This window comes from Denticeps clupeoides, chromosome 17 (assembly GCF_900700375.1).
Source record: "Denticeps clupeoides chromosome 17, fDenClu1.1, whole genome shotgun sequence".
In the NCBI taxonomy this organism is placed as follows: domain Eukaryota; kingdom Metazoa; phylum Chordata; class Actinopteri; order Clupeiformes; family Denticipitidae; genus Denticeps; species Denticeps clupeoides.
The window spans coordinates 3,748,449-3,768,338 of record NC_041723.1 but is presented as its reverse complement, the minus strand read 5'-3'; the positions used below and the strand labels follow the sequence as shown (position 1 = coordinate 3,768,338).

General features: G+C 45.0%; 1 protein-coding gene across 2 annotated transcripts; it reads left to right on the top strand.

Annotated features, from left to right (window-relative positions):
- Positions 1 to 51: 51 nt before the first annotated feature.
- Positions 52 to 7,746, top strand: gxylt1a (glucoside xylosyltransferase 1a). Of its 2 annotated transcripts, XM_028958252.1 has the most exons (8): positions 52 to 350; positions 1,270 to 1,365; positions 1,598 to 1,775; positions 2,221 to 2,352; positions 2,444 to 2,695; positions 3,332 to 3,455; positions 3,564 to 3,736; positions 6,598 to 7,746. In XM_028958252.1, exons 1-8 carry the CDS (start codon positions 157 to 159, stop codon positions 6,760 to 6,762), a joined length of 1,314 nt encoding a protein of 437 aa, XP_028814085.1. In that variant the 5' UTR covers positions 52 to 156; the 3' UTR covers positions 6,763 to 7,746. The 2 variants fall into 2 exon arrangements, with proteins under 2 accessions (XP_028814085.1, XP_028814088.1); XM_028958255.1 differs by lacking the exon at positions 1,270 to 1,365.
- Positions 7,747 to 19,890: the final 12,144 nt, after the last annotated feature.

The window sequence follows — 19,890 nt, the reverse complement described above, 5'->3', positions numbered from 1 at the left end:
TGACGACTTCCGGGTGGCGGTGCCCCCGTGTGGGCGGGGCTTATCGGCCTGTCAAACTGAAGCCGGAAGGTTTTTCGTAGCCAAGATGCTAACTGGGTCGGACGCCCGGACGATGGCGCCGAGTCGGGCGACCGACTGAAATACTAGACCGCAAAAATGCGGCGCTACTTCCGCGTGCTGTCGCTGTGCGTGGCCCTGGCCTTCTTTTCGGCGCTCTACGCGTTCGGCCAACTTGCGTCGTCCCTGGAGGCCCGGACAGCCGGTCGGCCTGACAGCGGCCAGGAGATCAGCGCGAATCCCGGCGAAGGGCGGCGGTTGCGGCGGCGGCGGCAGCAGCGGCGGCCCGGCGGGTAGGTTCGGGTTTCTTGCGTGAAGTTTAAGATTCGCCATGTCGCCCCGGTCCCTGCTGCTTTCTGCTGTCCGTGTACCCGAGGAGGTTTTTTTAAGAGCCCACGTTGCACGTTTCTATTTAGACACGAGAAATACAACCTTAATAACTTTATTTGAGTTCAAGCGTCTTAAGTGTCTTGCTCATGGACACGGTGGTAGTAAGTGGGGTTTGAACCTGGGGCTTGTGGTTCATAGGTGAGTGAGTGAGTGAGTGAGTACCTACTAGGTACGTCAAACACTGACAGGCTCTTTACCACTTCTTTCCTGTATTTTCTTTATGAAACAGTGACGTGATGCGTGTAGAGAAAGAGACTCAGAGCTGCAATATGGTACATTGTTCTCCATCTGTGGACATTTTGCTTGTAGGAGATCACTCATTATTGCACAGAGTTGGGAGACGCCCATTTCTTCTGGCAGGTCTCTGCATGACAGCGAATTTTTTGCACACAGTTCCACACAAAAACCTTCAGTTACTTTCACTACTGCTTAAAACTTTTGCACAGATACAAGTCCTCCATTCAGGGCCACCCTGTGGCCCGTGGGCGAGATGGAGTAGAGCCACTTGTCACGTTCCAGTGAGTGCAAGAGAAAAGAGAGGAAAAGAAGGATTTAAGGCCACCCTTTGCACCTTGGCCATACATTTATCACAGACTGCTAGATTAGGCCTGTGGTGGGTTGCACAGATAAAGCTTGCACGATTAACACTTCATTCTATGTTGGTGTGCACGTGGCATGGGTTTGTATAAAGGTCAAATTACAACAATAGTAAAAAAAAAAAAAAAAAAACAATTCCTCATTTTTTGTGTTATGGCCTTGCTTGTCGCGCGTGCGGAAATTCATGTCCGTTTTATTTGGAGCATGTTTTCTTTGTCCTGTCAGGTGTGAGAACTCAGTGTCTGTTGCATTCTGGGATCCCTATTGGAGACTCTCCCCTGATGTTTGTGGAGTGAACTGCTTTATGGGATCTGCGCGTAGGTAGGCTTGGCTTGTGTGGTTTAGGGACACCTGTGAAGTTCTTTAGTATTATAAGGGTGTCTTATTACTTCTGATTTAGATTTTATTTTTATTTTTTTAAAACCCTTTCCCCCCTCAAAGGTACAGTGTAAACCTGTGGATGAAGTGGCTTCTCGTCCCTGTCTGTCAGTGTCATTTTTTTTTTTTTTTTAACCATACACTCTGATATTTTATCAACTGGATTTGTGTGCAGGGATGATGAAGCCCAGAAGGTCCATCAGCTTGAGCCAGTGCACCTCGCTGTGGTGGCCTGTGGCGCCAGATTGGAGGAGACCCTGACCATGCTGAAGTCCGCCGTCCTCTTCAGCAGCAAAGCACTGAACTTCCACATCTTCACAGAAGACCACCTGCACGGAGACTTTCAAAAGGCTGTGAGCACCATGCTGGGCTTTCGAATCACACCATACATTTATTTGTTTGGTCTGGCAGAGTGCGTCCATGCAGTTTACTGACTCACGTGCAGTTCAGGAGGGAAATGGCTTTCCCTTTCTATGTCCCCCTCTGCATCAGTAGGTGGCGATATGCCCCCTTTCCGTTTGTTAGAATTGCCAGTGAACCCGGTGGCTTTACAAATTAGATACACACTTGTCCCTTTAAAGCTCAATCTCATTTCATGATTACCCTTCTGTTGACGTGAATTATACCTATTTTTTCCAACCAATATGTAAATATGTTATGGTCACTGCCCTGTCTAATAATAACACTGCGTACGCCAAGAGGTGATACTGAGTTCCTGCAGCATTAAATATGACCTCATTCACACCTTATAGGAGAGATAACGCTGTCCTGTATTCTATTTTTAAACCCCTTTTTTAGCTGAACTCCTGGCCAGCCGTCCACAGGCACAAGTTCAACTACACCACGTACCCCATTACTTTTCCCAACGAGAATTCCAACGAGTGGAAAAAGCTCTTCAAGCCCTGTGCATCCCAGCGGCTCTTCCTGCCCGTGAGTCCAGGTCCCTTATCCTGCATTAATATAACCAACAGCAAAAGAAATTATGAATATTCCAACTGATGGGCTTTTTCCGTCTTCTCAGCTCATCCTAAACCAGGTGGACTCTCTTCTGTACGTGGACACCGACATCCTGTTCCTGCAGCCAGTAGAGGAGATCTGGAACTTTCTCTCGCGGTTCAACTCCAGCCATTTGGCAGCCATGGCGCCGGAGCACGAGGAGCCCCGCATCGCGTGGTACAATCGCTTTGCCCGCCACCCGTACTACGGAAAGACTGGCGTCAACTCCGGGGTCATGCTCATGAACATGACGCGCATCAGGGCCACGTACTTTAAGGTACCGTGTCAAATCGAGGTTCATTACATCTGAAATGATTCCAAATATATTATTACAAAAAAATTACAGAATTGCATTGGGGTTAAGCTGTAGAACTGTTTACAAGCAGTGGTTAAATACGAAGTCAGATTTGTGCCAAAACGTTTCTAATATCAAACAAAAATAAGATGTTCAAATGTAAAATAAGAGGTTGGAATTTTTCATTTTCACTTGTGAGATTTTCAATTTCACTGCCAATGAGGTGAAGCCCCGCCCACACGAGAGATCTGTGCCAGAACTGCAAGGAATCCTCAGGCAGCGTAAACGTAAAGGCTGCTGGGAAAAAAAATAAAATGTATTCTTTGTCTTACCAGCTCTTACCTGAGGAGGTCAGTGTTGTAATGATCTTGAGTCAGCAGGTCCTTATTTCCTCACTGGGGGAAATGTTTCATCATGTATTCAACTCAAACAGGGGGGCGAAACAATATTTATTTTAGACATGTCGTCCCAGTGACGTCAGCCACGCGTCCAGCAGCATGCAAATGAGCCTCGGCCACATTCATTCCATCTGCTGCCCTCCAAGCTGAGCAGAGGAGTGCAGGAACAACTCCTAACAAACACTGTTTTTTTTTTTTTCTGTTTCGTTGGTCTGAACAGAACGATATGACCTCAATTCCTCTATCATGGGAAGACCTTCTGATGCCTCTGCTCCAAAAGTATAAACTGAACATTACCTGGGCCGATCAGGATCTTCTAAACATCATATTCCACCACAACCCAGGTAATGGTCCACCCAACTGTCATTCCAAATGTGCACGTGAAGCTGTAAATCATCTGAGACATTCTGGCCGGGGGCATTTATATGATGAAGGCCGTATGTTCTCCTCAGAGCGCCTGTACGTGTTCCCCTGCCAGTGGAACTACCGTCCCGACCACTGCATCTACGGCAGCAACTGCGCCGCCGCCGAGGAGCACGGGGTCTTCATCCTCCATGGCAACCGGGGTGTTTACCACGACGACAAGCAGCCAGTCTTCCGAGCCATCTACGAAGCCATACAGAAGGTGAGGGCCCCACACGCCTCCGGTCAGAGCTGCACGGGCTTTTCGGCCGGCACGGACTTGAGCCATCTGGAGTCGCTGTAGGGCCAGCTTGACAAAGGTGAACGTGGGACTGATGATTCTGGTCCCCGCTCCGGCATCAATCCAGATAAACTCTCGCTCTGAGGCTTACTGTGGCCATTAAATCACAAGGGAGGAGAATCGATCGGATCCACGTATGCCGTAAGAGTAAAAAATACCCAAGCAGCCTCAATGAATCAAGAAGGTTGAAGGAAACCTACGATGTTTTCCCAGAGGTAACGTGGATGGAGTAACTCCCTTCCTACTGTGTGTTCTCTGTTTTATGAAGTCATTATTAAGCATTCAGAATTAGAAGTATAAAAAAAACATGAAAAAACATAATCTCTGCAATGCACCTTTTATACAAGGTATACAACATTTCTCAACATTTCAAATAGACATTGACTTCATATTTCAGTGCAATCAGTGTAACTACGGCATGATAAGATAGGAGTTCCATTTGGTGTCGATAAAGTATCTATCTATTGTTTGATCAGCAGTACTCAATCAATCTCATAATCTGCACATCGCGATGCAGACGTAGAAGTTTCTGCATCGATGCAGTGCAGAACATAGTCGATTATATCATGAATTTTCTATTGGTGGTACTGACATATTTGAAAACATAATGTGAAGTAATGTAGAAAAAATGATGGGTAGCATTGAGAGATCAATTGAATCGAATTGCTGACATGATAATAAAAATCGAATCAAATCGTTTTGATTTGATTTGTACCTCTACTCAGTATATTGCTGGATATTTGTCTATGACCCCCCCCCCAATCATAGGAAAATATAATGTACCAAGTATTAAGCATTTATTAAGTTTAAACTTAATGTTGACTAATGCACATTGCATGGAATAGTTTAGTTTCTCCCGTCTGCACCAAATCAGTGGTGTTGCACTATGACTGACGTCTTTCATTACCGCGTCTACGACCGGCCCATTTCTTTAATGACGTTTCAGGCTCTATAAATCATTATCTGCTCCTCTCCTGTCCTTGGTAACATCATCAGACCTCTCCACCCCATTGCTTTTCCGTCTGAGGTAAAGTTTGTATCCGTCCCGTTTAAATGGGCGAATCAATAGGCCTGTTAACTTTCATGTCAGCTCCTCATCACTCATCATCACCCTGCCCACAACACCTGTCACTCTCGCCCGCCAGCGGTCCAGTTCTGCTCCGTCGTGTGCCACTGTTTACCGTCACTTAACGGCGAGCGGAGATGTTTGTGTGGCCGCTGTGTCCGTGGCCGGCCTCATTCGGGAGAAGGCCATGCTGCTCTTTAGTCGCCCGGAGGACCAGCCAGAAAATTCCGAATTTCTCGGCTGCCTCTCCGTCCCTTTGAGCGAAGGCGAGGTCCCAGGCCAATTTGCAGGATCCCCGGCCGTCCCAGTGTCCAGACCGCGGTGGTGGCTGGTAATAAAAGTCCTCGCCATTACGCAGCCCAGCCCCGCGGAGGGGCTGTAAAGTTTTTAGTGCCGAGACTGCGGGAGGCAGCGCGACCGACGCACCATCTTCCACATTAAAATCGATAGGAGACAGTAAATGGTGTTTTATTGCTGCTCCGGTGTGTGTGTAATAAAGAGAGTGCACTTTTAGTGACCTCATGCCCGTCCAAAACGAGGAGTCAAATGAGGCTCCATAAAGAAAGTCATTTCTCCTTATTTACAATGCGGGCGGTAAAAGCAGACGCATTCTTCTGAATGCCGAAGCCGGTCGGTGGTCGGGCGGAGATGTACCGGTGGGTCGGAAGCTGGGCTACGTTACAGACATCGTGAGGGCATCCTTACGTACGTAACGTGACCTAGATTCCTACCCAGATTCTCGACGCCGGTCCATGAAACCAGCTGGGTTCCCGCCGGTCAGGGAATTGCTGGAATATCTGGGAATCATGGGGGCATATAGTGCAGCAGCCAAAGCGTGATGCGTATTCACGCGTCTTTTGTTCTCAGCGAGTGGTTTGGTTTCACTCAAAATGTGCAACTTCCTAGAGCGCCAAAAAACCTTTGTGAAGTCTGTGTCGACGTGTGTCCTTACACTCGCTAACTTACCACGCATTCCCGGCAAGGGAAAATTTCAAGATGTTTAAGGTCTTAAACATGCAGGTAGAGGATGCCAGGGATGGAGATGAGTTCAACATGCCATGCTGCCGAAACAGTGACTTAAATGCAGCTTTGAATTCTGTAACCCCTATTAAATGCCCTTTTCTGCTCAGCACCCAAATGCTATATTGGCCATTTTTTTATGTGGGAGGTCATGGAAATTCTGCTTTTTGGTCAGGGAAAGTCATGGGAACCCTGCACTTATTAGCACATAATAAACAACTTTAGGCTATAAAACCTCTTTCTTCTGGAGCTTCCTTGGCCACGTTTCTGCTTCTCTCCATCGGCCTCAGACTGAGGATTCATCCTCTGCTAACCATCCAGTTAATTAATAAAAAAAAAATTCTTTCACTTAATTCATGTTAGATCTGTAAAAATGGCTTTACAAATATTGACTGATTGATTAAGAGACTAATGTTCATGAGCAGCCTCAAAAAAGAATCAACAGATTAGAAAAACCCCACCAAACCACGGTAATAATCAGAAGTGATTGGTGGAGGTCCTCAGTCATTCTTTTCTCCATCTCCTTCTCAATGGATGATACATCCCCAAAACCACACCAAGGCCAAAACTCTGAAATTGATTGCACTTTAATCAAAGTTTTTACTAACAATTTGCCATGATCTGGGTCAAGGTGACGAAACAAGGTGTTTGGGTCTGATATTGCATGGTTTTTGAGTAATTGATTGTCTCACTGCAGTACTCGTTCGGAGGAGACCCTCTGAGGGACCTTCTTCACCCCCTGGAGGCGAATCTGCAGAGGCCGTCCAACACCTACTGCGGGAGGGTCGCTCACCTCTTCACCAAGCGCCTCCGCTGGAGCATCGGCAACCTGCCTCACAGACAGACTCCAGCCGGAGGGTGAAATCATCCTCTCCGTTCTCCTGTGGAGGACGGGCGCTCGGATGGGAACGTGGTGTCTCCTCCGGAACCCATGCGCGCTTTTACATAAATTTGAGGGGTGAAGTGCAAGAAATCCCTCTGCAGTGTTGTAGGCGATTTAGAACTGGGGTTCAGACTGGACCAAAAAAAAAACGTGACAATCAGTCTCTGTTGGGTGCTTCCGTGTTGCCTTCGATGCGGGTTCTTAAGGCGGCACATGGTCTGAATTGAACTGGTCTAGTTCCAGTGCTCTGTTTACATTAAACGTTGTGGAACTGGTGCTTCGCTTGTCACGTGAAGGCACGTAGCTCGAATGTACCGACAAGGTGGTGCTACTTACGTACATGCTGGATAAGGAGAAGAAAGAGCGTAAGCATTCTTAGCGTGAGGATGTTTAGTTTCCTGTTGAATTCCGTAAGCAGTGAGTGGTTTTCTGCTTTTAAAGGGCTTTGCAGGGTTTTTATTGGGATGTCGATGTAAAATAATGTCCCATTGTACTAAGGTTTTAGGGGAATAAAAAGAGAACGATACAGCTGAATATTAATTACCTAAAGAAAAAGGGAAGAAAGCCTGGGTTCTGTTTTAAATGGTTAATCAATTATAAAATAATTGAATTATAAGCTACTGGTCGTCTTCCTGTGCCCAGGTAGCTTCGGCTGAATAGAACCTTTATCATTATTGACCCTCTGGGGATTTTTAATAATTCTTAATTTGGTCAATAGATCAATAAGGGTAGTACAATGTTTGGTTGTTTTCGTTCTTACACAATATCTAAAATTAAAGAAATGTTTATATTTAAACAAATATAATGACAATGTGAATGCATTTTGATATGAATTAATGAAAAGCGCCGTGTTAATCATTCTGTGGTACCCAGTGAATGGTATGTTGTATTTATGTTCTAATCTCATAATTGATTGTATAATTATTTTATGTTATAAATGTGAAAACATAGTCAAGTCTGAAATTGTATTTTTTTTTTCTTTCCCCTTCGTTCCTCGATCTCCATGCATTGACCAGCCACACTCTCGGCCTCTATATGAAATATGCAGTATGTATTTTTTTTATAATAAATCTGAGAACCGCTGAGTATTGATCCGAGGGCTCCATTGACGGGCCGTAATAATTGGGCCGGCGCTGCTAGTGGAAGCTCCTCGGGGCCCCGAGCTGCAGCCTCATTTCGCCTGTCCAACTTGCCCTTAAACTGGGACCCGGCAGCGAACGGTAAATCATGATGCATTGTTTTCCTGATGAGACACAAATAGCCATTAACGTGGTCTGGTGTGCAGAATGGAGAATCTATGGCCAGGGACGAGCCGTGTGATCCTCCAGGTGGTTGTTAGCACCGGGGCGCCAGGCTGTGAATTATTAATGCCGTCTACCTGTTGTCTGGTCGGCAAGAAGCTTGGGGCGTGAGTGAGAGAAAGTGAAAGTGACTTGATTGTTACTGTGATGCACTGCAGCACTGCACACGGTGACACAACGAAGTGTGTCCTCTGTATTTAACCATAACCCGTGGTGAGCAGCCATGACAGGCGCCCGGGGAGCAGTGTGTGGGGACGGTGCTTTGCTCAGTGGCACCTTGGTGAGAGGGAGCGTCCGATTTAATATGGTCAAAGAGTGGCTGTGTGGAGGCAGATCCAGGACGGACCCTGATTTTAACAGGATGTGGAGACAGGAAGTGTCCAACTTCTGCTTCTGTTGCAGAGGAACATGAAAGAACATAAAATCTAATGCAAAAAAAAAGGCAACTGCATTTGCTACTGCATTCATTAGTTTGTTTGTTTGCTGTTTGGTCATTCAAGGCTGCAATCGTAATAATCAGAACAATTCCCTGTAATGGTTTCCTACTCCAGCAGCATTTTGCAGCATCTGTTTGTGAGTCTCGATCAGCATCTTGATGATTTCTGTCCTACCGTTTGCATCCAGACAGAAATACTGACAAATACTCTGTGAAAAATTTTAGAGACACAATACGACCGTGAAAGCATCACCTTAAGCCTTAAGGTCTGTGCATTGAAAATCATATATCAAACACTTTTAACAAAATACATTTAAGGAGAAAGCTGTAAACGTGCAAATACACAGCTGTGGAGTTATATCTGTGAACATGTTTTCTGTTCACAGACGGTACCTTGATGGTTCAGGATTTGAACCCGCAACTCTTTGATTGCGCTAGTAATCCGCTAGGCCACCACTACTCCATCTGTCACAGACTGAGTGGAAAAAGGTTGGTTGGCAGATCGGTCATTGTCCTCTGGTCTTGAATCGAATTCTGCCTTTTATTGTTCAAACACTTGGGGACACAAGGGGACATGGGGACATGGGCATGGCTTTAGTTCTTCAGTGGACACGCCCCCAGAGTTACAGTTTTTTTTTAAACACTTTAAATTTAAATACTTATTTATTTGTAGATTTGTTAAAATTAGTCTGAATGAGGATTCCTTTCAGCTTTACATTTTCCCTTTTACACATGTCCAGATCGAACGTAAATGTTCACGTCATATCACACGTTCTTTGTCTGAGCCCATTGTTTTCCATCTGTTTGTTTAATATGAAGAAAAGATGCAAGATTTTTCACCAGCAATTGTTTTGTCACGTCTATAGGCAATATTACCAGACAGAAGGGCTGCACAAGGGCGCGTGCCAGATCTGAGCCGACGGGGAGAAAGAAGATATAAAACGTCCAAGTTCGACTCATTTCAGAGATTAATAATAAAAAATCACGCACACACACACACACATTTATTTGTGTGTGTGTGTGTGTATATATATATATGTGTGTGTGTGTGTGTGTATTATTTCTATTATTCGTCTGTGGTGGTTCTTCCGGTCCTGCCTTCCCTCAGTAACCATGTGGAGACCACAAGGCCACACGTGCACGACTGAGCACGCGCGGAAACACGCGAACGAGAGTGAAACGCAGGCGGCCACCAGGAACCAGGATCACTTAAAGCTCTCGGGGCTGCTAACCTTGCCAGATGGATGCGTTCCAGGGTCCAGGCCTGTTTTGCCTGCCGAAGCGCGACCACTGAGGCCTCATTCTGTTTCATTACGCCAGACACTGGCCCATGAGTTATTCATGCAAAGGCCGCACTTCCTGCCTCGCGCGCCGCGCCGCTTTTAAACCGGGGCATAAATTAATGCCCCGACGGGGGGTAAATGGCCTAACCTGCTGATAGGGAGCGGCCCAGTAAGTAACGGATAGGTGCGCTCCGAGGAAAGGTGATGCCGGAGAGGGCTTTTAAGCGGCTTTTGCATAGATAGACAACACCGCGCACCCTCCCTGCTCGTTGCCGTGATGGAGGGTCCTTATTAAACAGCACCATACAACAGCAGCAACTTGCAGCGTCAGGCCGGGGAAAGCTTCGTTTAGGGGGTTTACGGCTGGCGGCATGGATGAAGGTGCCAAGCCCCGTCACTCCAAGCTGCTGGAACGCAGACAGATATCAGAACGTCCCCCCGCAGAGAGAGAACCTCCCTTTACTCCAGCAAACAGGGGCGTCTGACAGAGACAGAGGTGCTTGGTGGCGAGCCGTTGGTCCTCCTGTCACTTTTTTTCTTCTTCTTCCTTGAGCATGAGCGTGGGATGGCACATGGGAGGGGAAATGTGTTTTTTCTCCGTCTCACTCGCGTTCGCTCGCAGGAGTAAAGCGCTCGTTTTCGACGGGAATCGCGTTTGATCAATAATACATTTACGCCAAGCGCCGCCAGGACAGGTGCAGTTGTGCTGATGCGTCAAGACTTAACACAATTAGTAGCGTTTTACTGGCGCGCAGTCCCCGGCGCGGCCCGTACCCTCCCGCGGATCTGCCACGGCGAGCAGGCCAGTAATTGGAACGAACACGCGGAGATGTGAGCACAAGCGCATCTCGCGCCGTGCCAGGATTCGTGCGACGCGAACAAAGCACGAGCGATACCCCGTTTCAGGTTCCCAGTTTTTCACCGAGGGTTTGGGTCTGACTGACTTGTTTACGTGTTCGCCCAATCGCTCAGTCCTGTAGTCTGGGACTCGTGCACCTGTAGTGCGGGGTGGGTGTTAAAATAGGGCCGGGGTTTGATGCAGAGGCAAGGAATCAACCCACAAACTGGCCATAAACCGTCGATCACTGATCACTGATTTATAAGATTAGCCTACATTTCTTCTGTTTAATATAATCTTAATAATAGGAATAACAGCGATATGTAAACTCTGCTGAGCTTGTTTTCTTGCCAAGATCACCTGACTAGTCCTTAGTTCAGTTGCACCAGTGCTGAAAAATATTCTTTTTTTTATATGTAGGTCATTGGAGGCAATATGAATATGAAAGTCTAATGCCAATGACCTGGGCTGGATGGGTGCGGGGCAAACCTCTTGCTTTTTTACTTTTGTAACCTAGGTCTACACCACCACACCGTGAAAACATCACCGGCGGTAGCGTTAGTTCATGAAGCAACTGAACGGGTTGGAAGCTGCCTTTGTTCCAACAGTGAGGTATGATTTAGATTAATGACGCTTTGTCCAATGGCCTTCCGTGTGGATCAGTGTCATGACAAATAATTCATGCGGTGGCGGCCACTGGGATCGTGGGGGTCCCCTTCCCAGGGTTATTTGGTCATAAAAACCCCATCCCATCGCATATCAACTCCGGCCCATGGGCTCATTGCCTCAGTATGCCATTTGGTCTATGATAGCCGAGCATATTTCACTGGCATATGAATTTCAGCAAAACAACAAGACAAGGCACCCTCTGACTTTTATTGCTCGCTTGTAGCAAATGTCAGGCTGATTCATCATACAAAATGCCCGAGTAATACTGTCTGTATTACCCCTCATAAAGCAGGGCATCAGTCACTTTCCACTGACCTTTTTTAACTTATGAAGTGGCCGCTCAGCGCACCAACACGTTGCCTGGAGCCTCGCGCCGTTGGGCGCGATCGATGGCGTCCTCAAACTGTTGCCAGAGGGCACGGCGGCTCTTCGTTGCGCTTCCTTTTTGAAAACGTTTGCATCGGCGCTAGATAAAAGTCCCCGGCGCCATCGTCTGAGATTTAAGGTGATTTGGCTTCTGGTGGTCGAGGACGAACAGGTGGCTGGTAGACAAACAGCCCTCAGCTAGAGTCAGAACTACTGAAAACGTAGTAAAAAAAAAATAAAAATACAATCCAGTCAGTACGTATGCAAATTTCCGAGTGCACTCTGAAGTGATAAAGGCGGTTTTTGGTTTTTAATGTGTTGTGTGAGTGTTTGTGTTTAGTTTTTTTTTTTATTCTTGCAAAAGTGAAAGTGCTTTCTGAATGTTTGTGTGCTTCTGGCCTGCTTGGCTCTGTATGCCGGCGTGCTGATGCCAAACAGGGACAGCTTGAAGATTTGGCTAATGGGAACAGTGTGTGTGTGTGTGTGTGTGTGTGACAGTGTGTGCAAGAGAGACATCAAAAGACGGATAGAATAGAGGGTGGAAAATGCAATTTTTAGGTCCGGAAAGAGGGAGAGCAGCTCTGAACGCAACGGTCCTAACCGTTTTACGGCAAGACAGCGTTTTCCCCCCATCAGCCTCCCTGGATCCCTCTCCGGGTCCTTCACCTCTCCCCTGCAGGCGGTTCCTAATTAAACAATCGTTCCTTCTCCGGGGCGGCGCTCTACGGTTGCCTCATTGACTATCCATTTGGCCGAACCCGCGTTTGAAGCACTTTAATTGTTTTTTTTCCGGTCGGATCTGACAGCTGCCTTGCCCATGATGGATTGAGCCGAGGAGCCATCGTGGTCAAATGAGAACCTCTGGAATGCACGAGCAAGCAAGTATGTCAGCAGCAAGGAAGCATCTTGTCCGACTCATGAGGCATCTCACCTGGATGAGCTGTGGACAGAGTGTCCTTCAGAAAATGGGACACTGTTCAGCCTACCCTGATACGGTACAATGTATAACCCACAGCGAATGAGGGATCCTGCAAAATAATTACTGTGTAAATATGGATGCTAATACTAATAAATACGATTTCAACAGCAATAGTTATTTAGAGACTTCTGTTAAAAAAGAAAAATGTTATATTGTGTCAGTAGCTGTCCTATGAATATGATTACTTTTTATTGCATATTATGTGATTACCGATGTTTTACCAAAGACTGGATGTAAAATGAATTGCTTTTGTGTGATTACTGTTTCTCAGAAGTCCTGAAAAATTCAAGGGCACACCAGGCCCAATTTCCGGCCCTAATAAAATCCTCTCACAGCGCCGTCATCATTTATGCATGCTTGGAGGACTAAGTGCATGTCATTACCGAGCGTTCCAATAAACAGAATGACTTTTTCACTCTGTGCCGTCTCTGGCCCGCGGTTTATTTTTTCCCTGTCTCCTTTCAGGAAAGGTGCAAAATGAGACTAACAGTGAAGAAATAAAAAAAAGAAAAAAACGGATCCACAATTGATTGTGTTGTACCGCTGGATAATAGTGGGTTGACCTTTCCAACCAGCTGCACAATGAGCTTCCTGGAGAAAGCGAGCTTGCTCTGGGTTGCACAGGTACTCTGGCGGCTCAGCCCAGCTCTGCTTGGGCTCCTCGGGGTCCCATGAGGACTCCACGCAGCCCATCTGCAGCAGACCCCCCAGGACCCGTCTCCGTGGTGAAGTGAACGCAGAGCATCCAGCTCCAGTCTGCTGCCAGGTTTGGGCGCCAGGTTTGGGGTCTGGAGGGTCTGCACATGCCAATCCAAACTGGGGATTTTCAGTTATGAATGGCAAGCAGATAGAATGATGGATAAATAGATAGATGGGCTCACTTTCTTAATCAAATGAATTTGCGGAAATTTCTGCATTTCTGACATGTCGTCATTTCTTATTCATGGCAAGGGCATTACCTCACGCCCCGGCGTCATGCATGGCTCCACAAAACAATTCTTGGGTTCATGAAGTGACATTCTTTAATCACATCAGTCAGAATCCCATACTCCTGCTGGAGACGGATGAGGAGGGCAACCGAGCATCGACTTCGCTCCGAGCCAGAACGGAGGGGAAAAAATTTGCAATTGACAAAAACTTTGACAAACGAGCCGCACTTCCATCGATTCACTTTAAGAGAAAGGCTGTTAAATGTGAAGGGCAATTAAAATCAGAAAAGGTTTTGGCATCACGAACAAACAGATGCTGAGCTTTACTTCCCCGTCATCGTCACCCAGTTTCTGTACAGCAACAGCAGGATATTAGCAATTGATTAATTAAGTGCATCAAAATAACATGCTGTGCAACAAAAAAAATATGTTAAGCACACCATGCATGGGTACTAATTAACTAATTGAATTGATTGACTTGATTTAACCTGCCTGCTTTACAGACAAGTGAAATCCCCAGGAGGAACTAATTATTTGTGAAGTACAGTGACCTCAGTGTCACACTGCTATGAGATCGGCATGGTGACCAATGTGACAGATTTGGCCAACTTGGCACATTTTTCAGCCTTCTACACTCACAACTAGTGTCATTGTGAAGCTCAGCACACGGTGACACAACGGAATGTGTCCTCTGCTTTTAACCATCACTCTTGGTGAGCAGTGGGCAGCCATGACAGGCGCCCGGGGAGCAGTGTGTGGGGACGGTGCTTTGCTCAGTGGCACCTTGGTGGATCAGGAATCGAACCTTGCAATTACGGGTCTGTTACCCTGCTACCCTGATAGTGAGGGACATTGGTAGTGATCAGAAGACTGGTTGTGATTTTCTTAGAAAGTCTTAAATATGACCTATTATTATTATTTTATCATTCGTTCTACAGTCATGGTCAATCCTATGTGATGGCTTGATAAAAAGTTACCGTGACAAGGCCATCAAAAAATATTCTGCTTATATTGATGATTCTTGAAAAAACAATCCATTCTCATCGATTATCTGTAGATGCTTAAAGTTGTTTAACTGCAGGGTGTGATCCGTTCAGGAGATTGTCACAGGAGTATGTCACAGTCCCCGAAAGCCCTTCCCAGAGACTGAATTCCATCTTGGAGCTTTTTTTTTTCTTCTTTGGTGCACTGTTGGTGGGGAATTGAGCGAATTGAATGTAAAAGTGCCTGCGAGGGACACATGGAAGAAAATCTATGCATAGCAGGCAGACTTAATCAGATCAGGAGTCAAGTTAGACCTCGGGGTCCTGAAGCATTGACTGTTCCCATGGCGATAAAGATCTTCCGAGTTAATTGAAATCTGGTCGATGGTGATGGACAGTCTTTAAGCTTCCTTCAGAGCTGATGTAAGATCAATGCAACGGGAACACATTGCGCTGAATAGCTTTCAGTGTCACCTGCAGTTTAGGAACGCTTTTATCATTAAAGCAAGTTATCAAATTGTGTAGCGCAGCAACTTTGGGTTTGTTGACTTGTATGTAGAAGATGAGAGAGCAAGCTGTATAAAAATATTCTCAAATTCCCACTTACTACCACTGTGCCCCTTTCTTATCAAGGTCTACTGTCCTGGAAGTTAAAATTCAGATGCATGGCTTCCAGAAGTATCTCTGAATGATGATGGTCCTTTTCATGCAAACCCGACACTTAATTTTTAAGCCAATTGTGTGATAAGTCACATTGTTAATGGTTCTGCACAGTTGCTTGTGTTCATGAGAAATCTGAAACAGTTTCTATTACTTTTATGCTATCATAGAAGCAGTGGTTATGATTTCAATGATGGCCTAGTGGCAACTGCCATGTTCACCCACCCAAGAATGCTAACAGCAGGTCTTCTCAGACTTCTGAAATCTTTTCTACTCAGAAACTCAAAAATCTACACGAAAAAATTGAAAATGTGCACATGGCCTCAATGCACCAGCTGCACACAGAATGGTAAGAACAAAATAATGCTAGACAAGTCCCAGGTTCAAACCCCACTTACTACCATTCTGTCCCTGAGCAAGACATTTAACCCCGAGTGCCTCCAGGGGGACTGTCCCTGTCACTACTAATTGTAAGTCGCTCTGGATAAGGTCATCTGGTAAACGCTGTAAATGTAATGCTAGCAACAGTTCTTCTTGCTATAAATGTAAATGTAATGCTAGTGTCTTCTATTTGAATTTTCTGTATGTGTTTCTAATGCTATATGTTTGTTTAATATTGTTTTGGATGTATTATTTCTTTACATAAGGTATATAATTTCAACATTTGTTTGCCATGTATATGTAGGAGCAGCGGCTGGAAGGAAATAAACCCAACTGGAGAGTTTGCCCCGTGAACCAGACTGCGGGTCATTATTCCCCCACAGACACCAGAACCCAGGACAAAACACAATACCAATGCAGAGTAAAGTTTTGACCCAGTTACATTAGCAACAGTTCATAGCTGCTTATATAAGGCTCAGACATGAGATTGAACTCAATGAAGTTATGTGTATGAACACTAGTACTGCCTTGGTCACAATGCAATTAGACATATTAGCTAATTATTGTAATTACCTACATGAACTTTTTGTAGTATTGGTTTTTTTAAAGTGACCTTTGTACTAAAGAAATATTCTTGCCATGAACAGTTTTACAGAGTAATCATTAACATATTTCCATTTTATGATCATCATCTTTTAGGGTTTCAATACAATTATGATTATATAATTGTATTGATCTCTGTGTTATGGATTTTATCAGTCAATTATCAGTAATAGTCACTTCAAATTCAGCTGAACGTGTGCCCAAAGATGACATGATTGATGCTCAAATTTAAGTTTCCAGAGGCTTTGGGATCGTTAATGGGACAATTTTCCACTAATCAATGGTGTTTCATTTCATCCACAAAGAAATTTTTTTATTTCATTGGACTTCACATCTTGAGGCATCGTTACTAATTTTTAATTGTCCTGTGATATCACAGACATCAGAGCTGACATTATCGCTATCTGATTTTGGTCAGTTTATGTGCCAACATACCTCATTAATTTTATTCAGTTCTTTAATTGAAGATGTAACCCTATGCACTGTGCACTTCTCAAAATGAATGATGTCCACTTGCTGTTCCTCCAGAAGTGATGAGATGATCTCCCTTCCACAGCAACTGCTATATCATCATAGCTGATACATAAACTGCACAGCTCTCAGCTCCCATTGTATGATGGGAAGTTCACGTCTTGAAGATAAATTATGTTAAAAAAGACGGTTACTGCCTAGTTTAGCTGTGGGGAACTTTTCTTTCAGCTCATCAGCGACCCCTTTATCTTATCAGGGTCTTTGGACCTGATGGATAGCTCTTGATTTCCTATGCATGGTCTAATCTTGGGCTCTAATTGCATTTTTGCAGAAAAAAAACGCAATTACAAGTGCATGCGAGACCAGGAAGAGTATTAAACAGTTTGCACAATTATTTGTGTGAATTGCAGTTCATTAAGTGAACAAGGCAATGTATTTTACTGTGTGACTTTTGTGACATTCTTAAAAGGGGTTTATTAATGAAGTGCTAATGCCCCTTCAGCCACCCCATTACAAAGTTCTTATGGGAAAAAAAGTTTAGCTCTCCACATCTCCATTCAGAGCATGGCCCATATTTCTGACACACTGATAGCAAGCATACAATATTCAGTACCCTCAAGCTGTTATTGTGAACTTCAAACTGTGTCTCACGCTCGATCTAAAGCATTCATTAACATAGTCCCAAAATTAAAATACTGCAGGCACTTATGAATATAAATGAAAAATGCATGGTGTGACCACCATTTTTCTGGTGTGCAGTCACAGGGCATCCTAAAACCCCTTACTTTGGTCAAGTGAAGCACACTGGTCACCATCTTTTCCTTGTGGCAGGAGGAGAGGTCGCACTGCTGGAAAAAAAAACACAAACCCTAACCCTGGTAGACATTTTGGGGTGAGAATCGTGGCCATGGTTTGGTTTCAGATAACTTGTCTTTGTCTATCTACACCTCACTAAAGTAAAATAACTTCAATTCATTTTTACAATTCATGTAGTATGTTACTTTGCTAGTGTTCATATAATTAATTTGCAATATATTTTGACAATTTTGCATGGGCTGTGGTGGCCTAGCAAGTAATCAAAGGGACTCGTAATTGGAGGTTGCGGGTTCGAATCCTGAACTACCAAGGTGTCAAGAGTACCAAGAGTTCCCCTTCAGCAAGGTCCCGGCGCCAAGGTACACTGCCCACTGGGCACCTTTCACATTTCTTTATTTGCACTGCGTGCTGTGCTGCAGTGTTTCACAATCACTTCATATACATTTTCATATACAGTACAGTAAGACACCAAAAAAGAATGATTTTGTTGTTAGTTTTGTTTTTATTGGCATTACGATGCCCTTGATCGCTATATAGGTTTCATCTTAGGTAAGTTTCATCTCAGCACAGAAGGGGCTTTATGCTGTCATCCATCTGCAGCGATGTCTCCTCTAATCCCCCTTAAATAGCAGTTGTTGCACCCCATAAGTGTACTGTATGAAATATTTACCACGGTGATACTGGCAGGATGTGTGTGTGCTGTAAAAAAAAAAAAAGACTTTAATAGTGCAAAATGCAAGACCCTTGCAACTGTTCAAACAGATGTGCCATAAAAAAACAGGAAAAAAAATCACGTCAGCTTTGTTCAAACATGAAATGCACAATTTGACCTGTGCTCTCCAGAAACAAATATTTGTACAAAAGAGAACTGAACTCATGCTTGCAAAAAAAAAAAAAAAAAACACATCCACTATTGAAATAGATGCTTGCATGAATCAAACCGGATTCGCCTTGACCAGCATTTAATGATTTACAACATTTATCTTTCTGTCAGTCCCTGACCGCTTTATCTCGATTTGGTATTTTAAAACACGATAAAAAAAGGCTTCGTTCATGACTGAGAGCAGCAGAAACGGTTGCAAACGTCAGAAGGAGAATACAGTTAATTTAGCAGATAATAGCTGTTAATTAATAGTAATAATGTCATATTCCATTTGACAAGTAGACAAACCCAGACATATTCCTCAGACTCTCACCTAAAGCTGCAGCTTCTTAATGGTGCCGCCTCCTGAGAAATCTCCTGGTAACACTTGCCGTTTCCCTTCGTGACATTTCATTAGGTGTACCAGAAAGAAATAGTCGCGGCGATATTAGCTTTTGTTCCACTCCATTGTTGCCATATAACGCAGCCCTTGTGTTTCCCTAACAGCCGCCCTTGAGAAATCTACTTTGTCCGCACTCTTCCTGCAATTTACGATGCATTTTCCCTTTTGACATCCCAATGAGCTCGGCGAAGAGTATCCAGCTTTGTTCCAGCGCTGAAATCTCCGCTGGGGGGGCTTGCTGAATACTGGCCATGTGTGAAATGGAGAGGCGACTCACTGGGGAGCACGGCGGCGGCCCTCACTGGCGTTAGTGGACTCCACACGCTGCATTAATTACAAATATGATTCAGTAATTAAGCAAATGGAAGATGAGAGAGAGATAGAGAGAGACACTGGACGCACAACACCGCTCTGTACCCAAATCAGCCATAACTTTATAACCACTGAAGGGAATAACACTGATTCTCTTGTTACAGTTGGTGGGAAGTGAAGATTTTGTCTTGGTCACCACACGGCCTACCACAAATGGTTCAGTGGAGGAAGACTGGTGAACCGATGACAGGTTCATGGGTGGCCAAGAGATCTTGTGGCAAGTGAAGGTTGCCTCGTGTTGGCTGATCCAATAGATGCCGGTTCAGATAAGAAGGTGTCAGAACACACAATGTGTTCAGCGTTATTGCTGTTTTTGCCGGAGATGCGTGTGTTTTGGTTCCGTGGTGAGAGTTCGGTTTGCTGTGTCATTTTGACATGCTCAGTAAACGAGTGTCTTCATCCCTGCCCACCAACACACTACACTACAACACAACACAGTGCATCACAGGGCCTGTGTAGCAGCAGATCGGTCAGGGTGCCCAAGCTGATCCGTGTCCACCACCCAGACCTTCTACGAGGGGCACATCAGCAACTGGACCTGTCACTTTCCTGGGCAACACATGGCACCAGGAGGCACTATGTTGAAGGCATCAAGGTAGAACCGATATCAGCGGTAATGTGAGAAATCAGCTACTTGGCCAAACACAGTGCAAGTCTGTGCATGATTGTGAAATAATATCATCCACGGACACACAAATAAATCTACTGGTTTTGTGTCTTTTGGCAAAATCTAGAATGAATCCACCAAGACTATG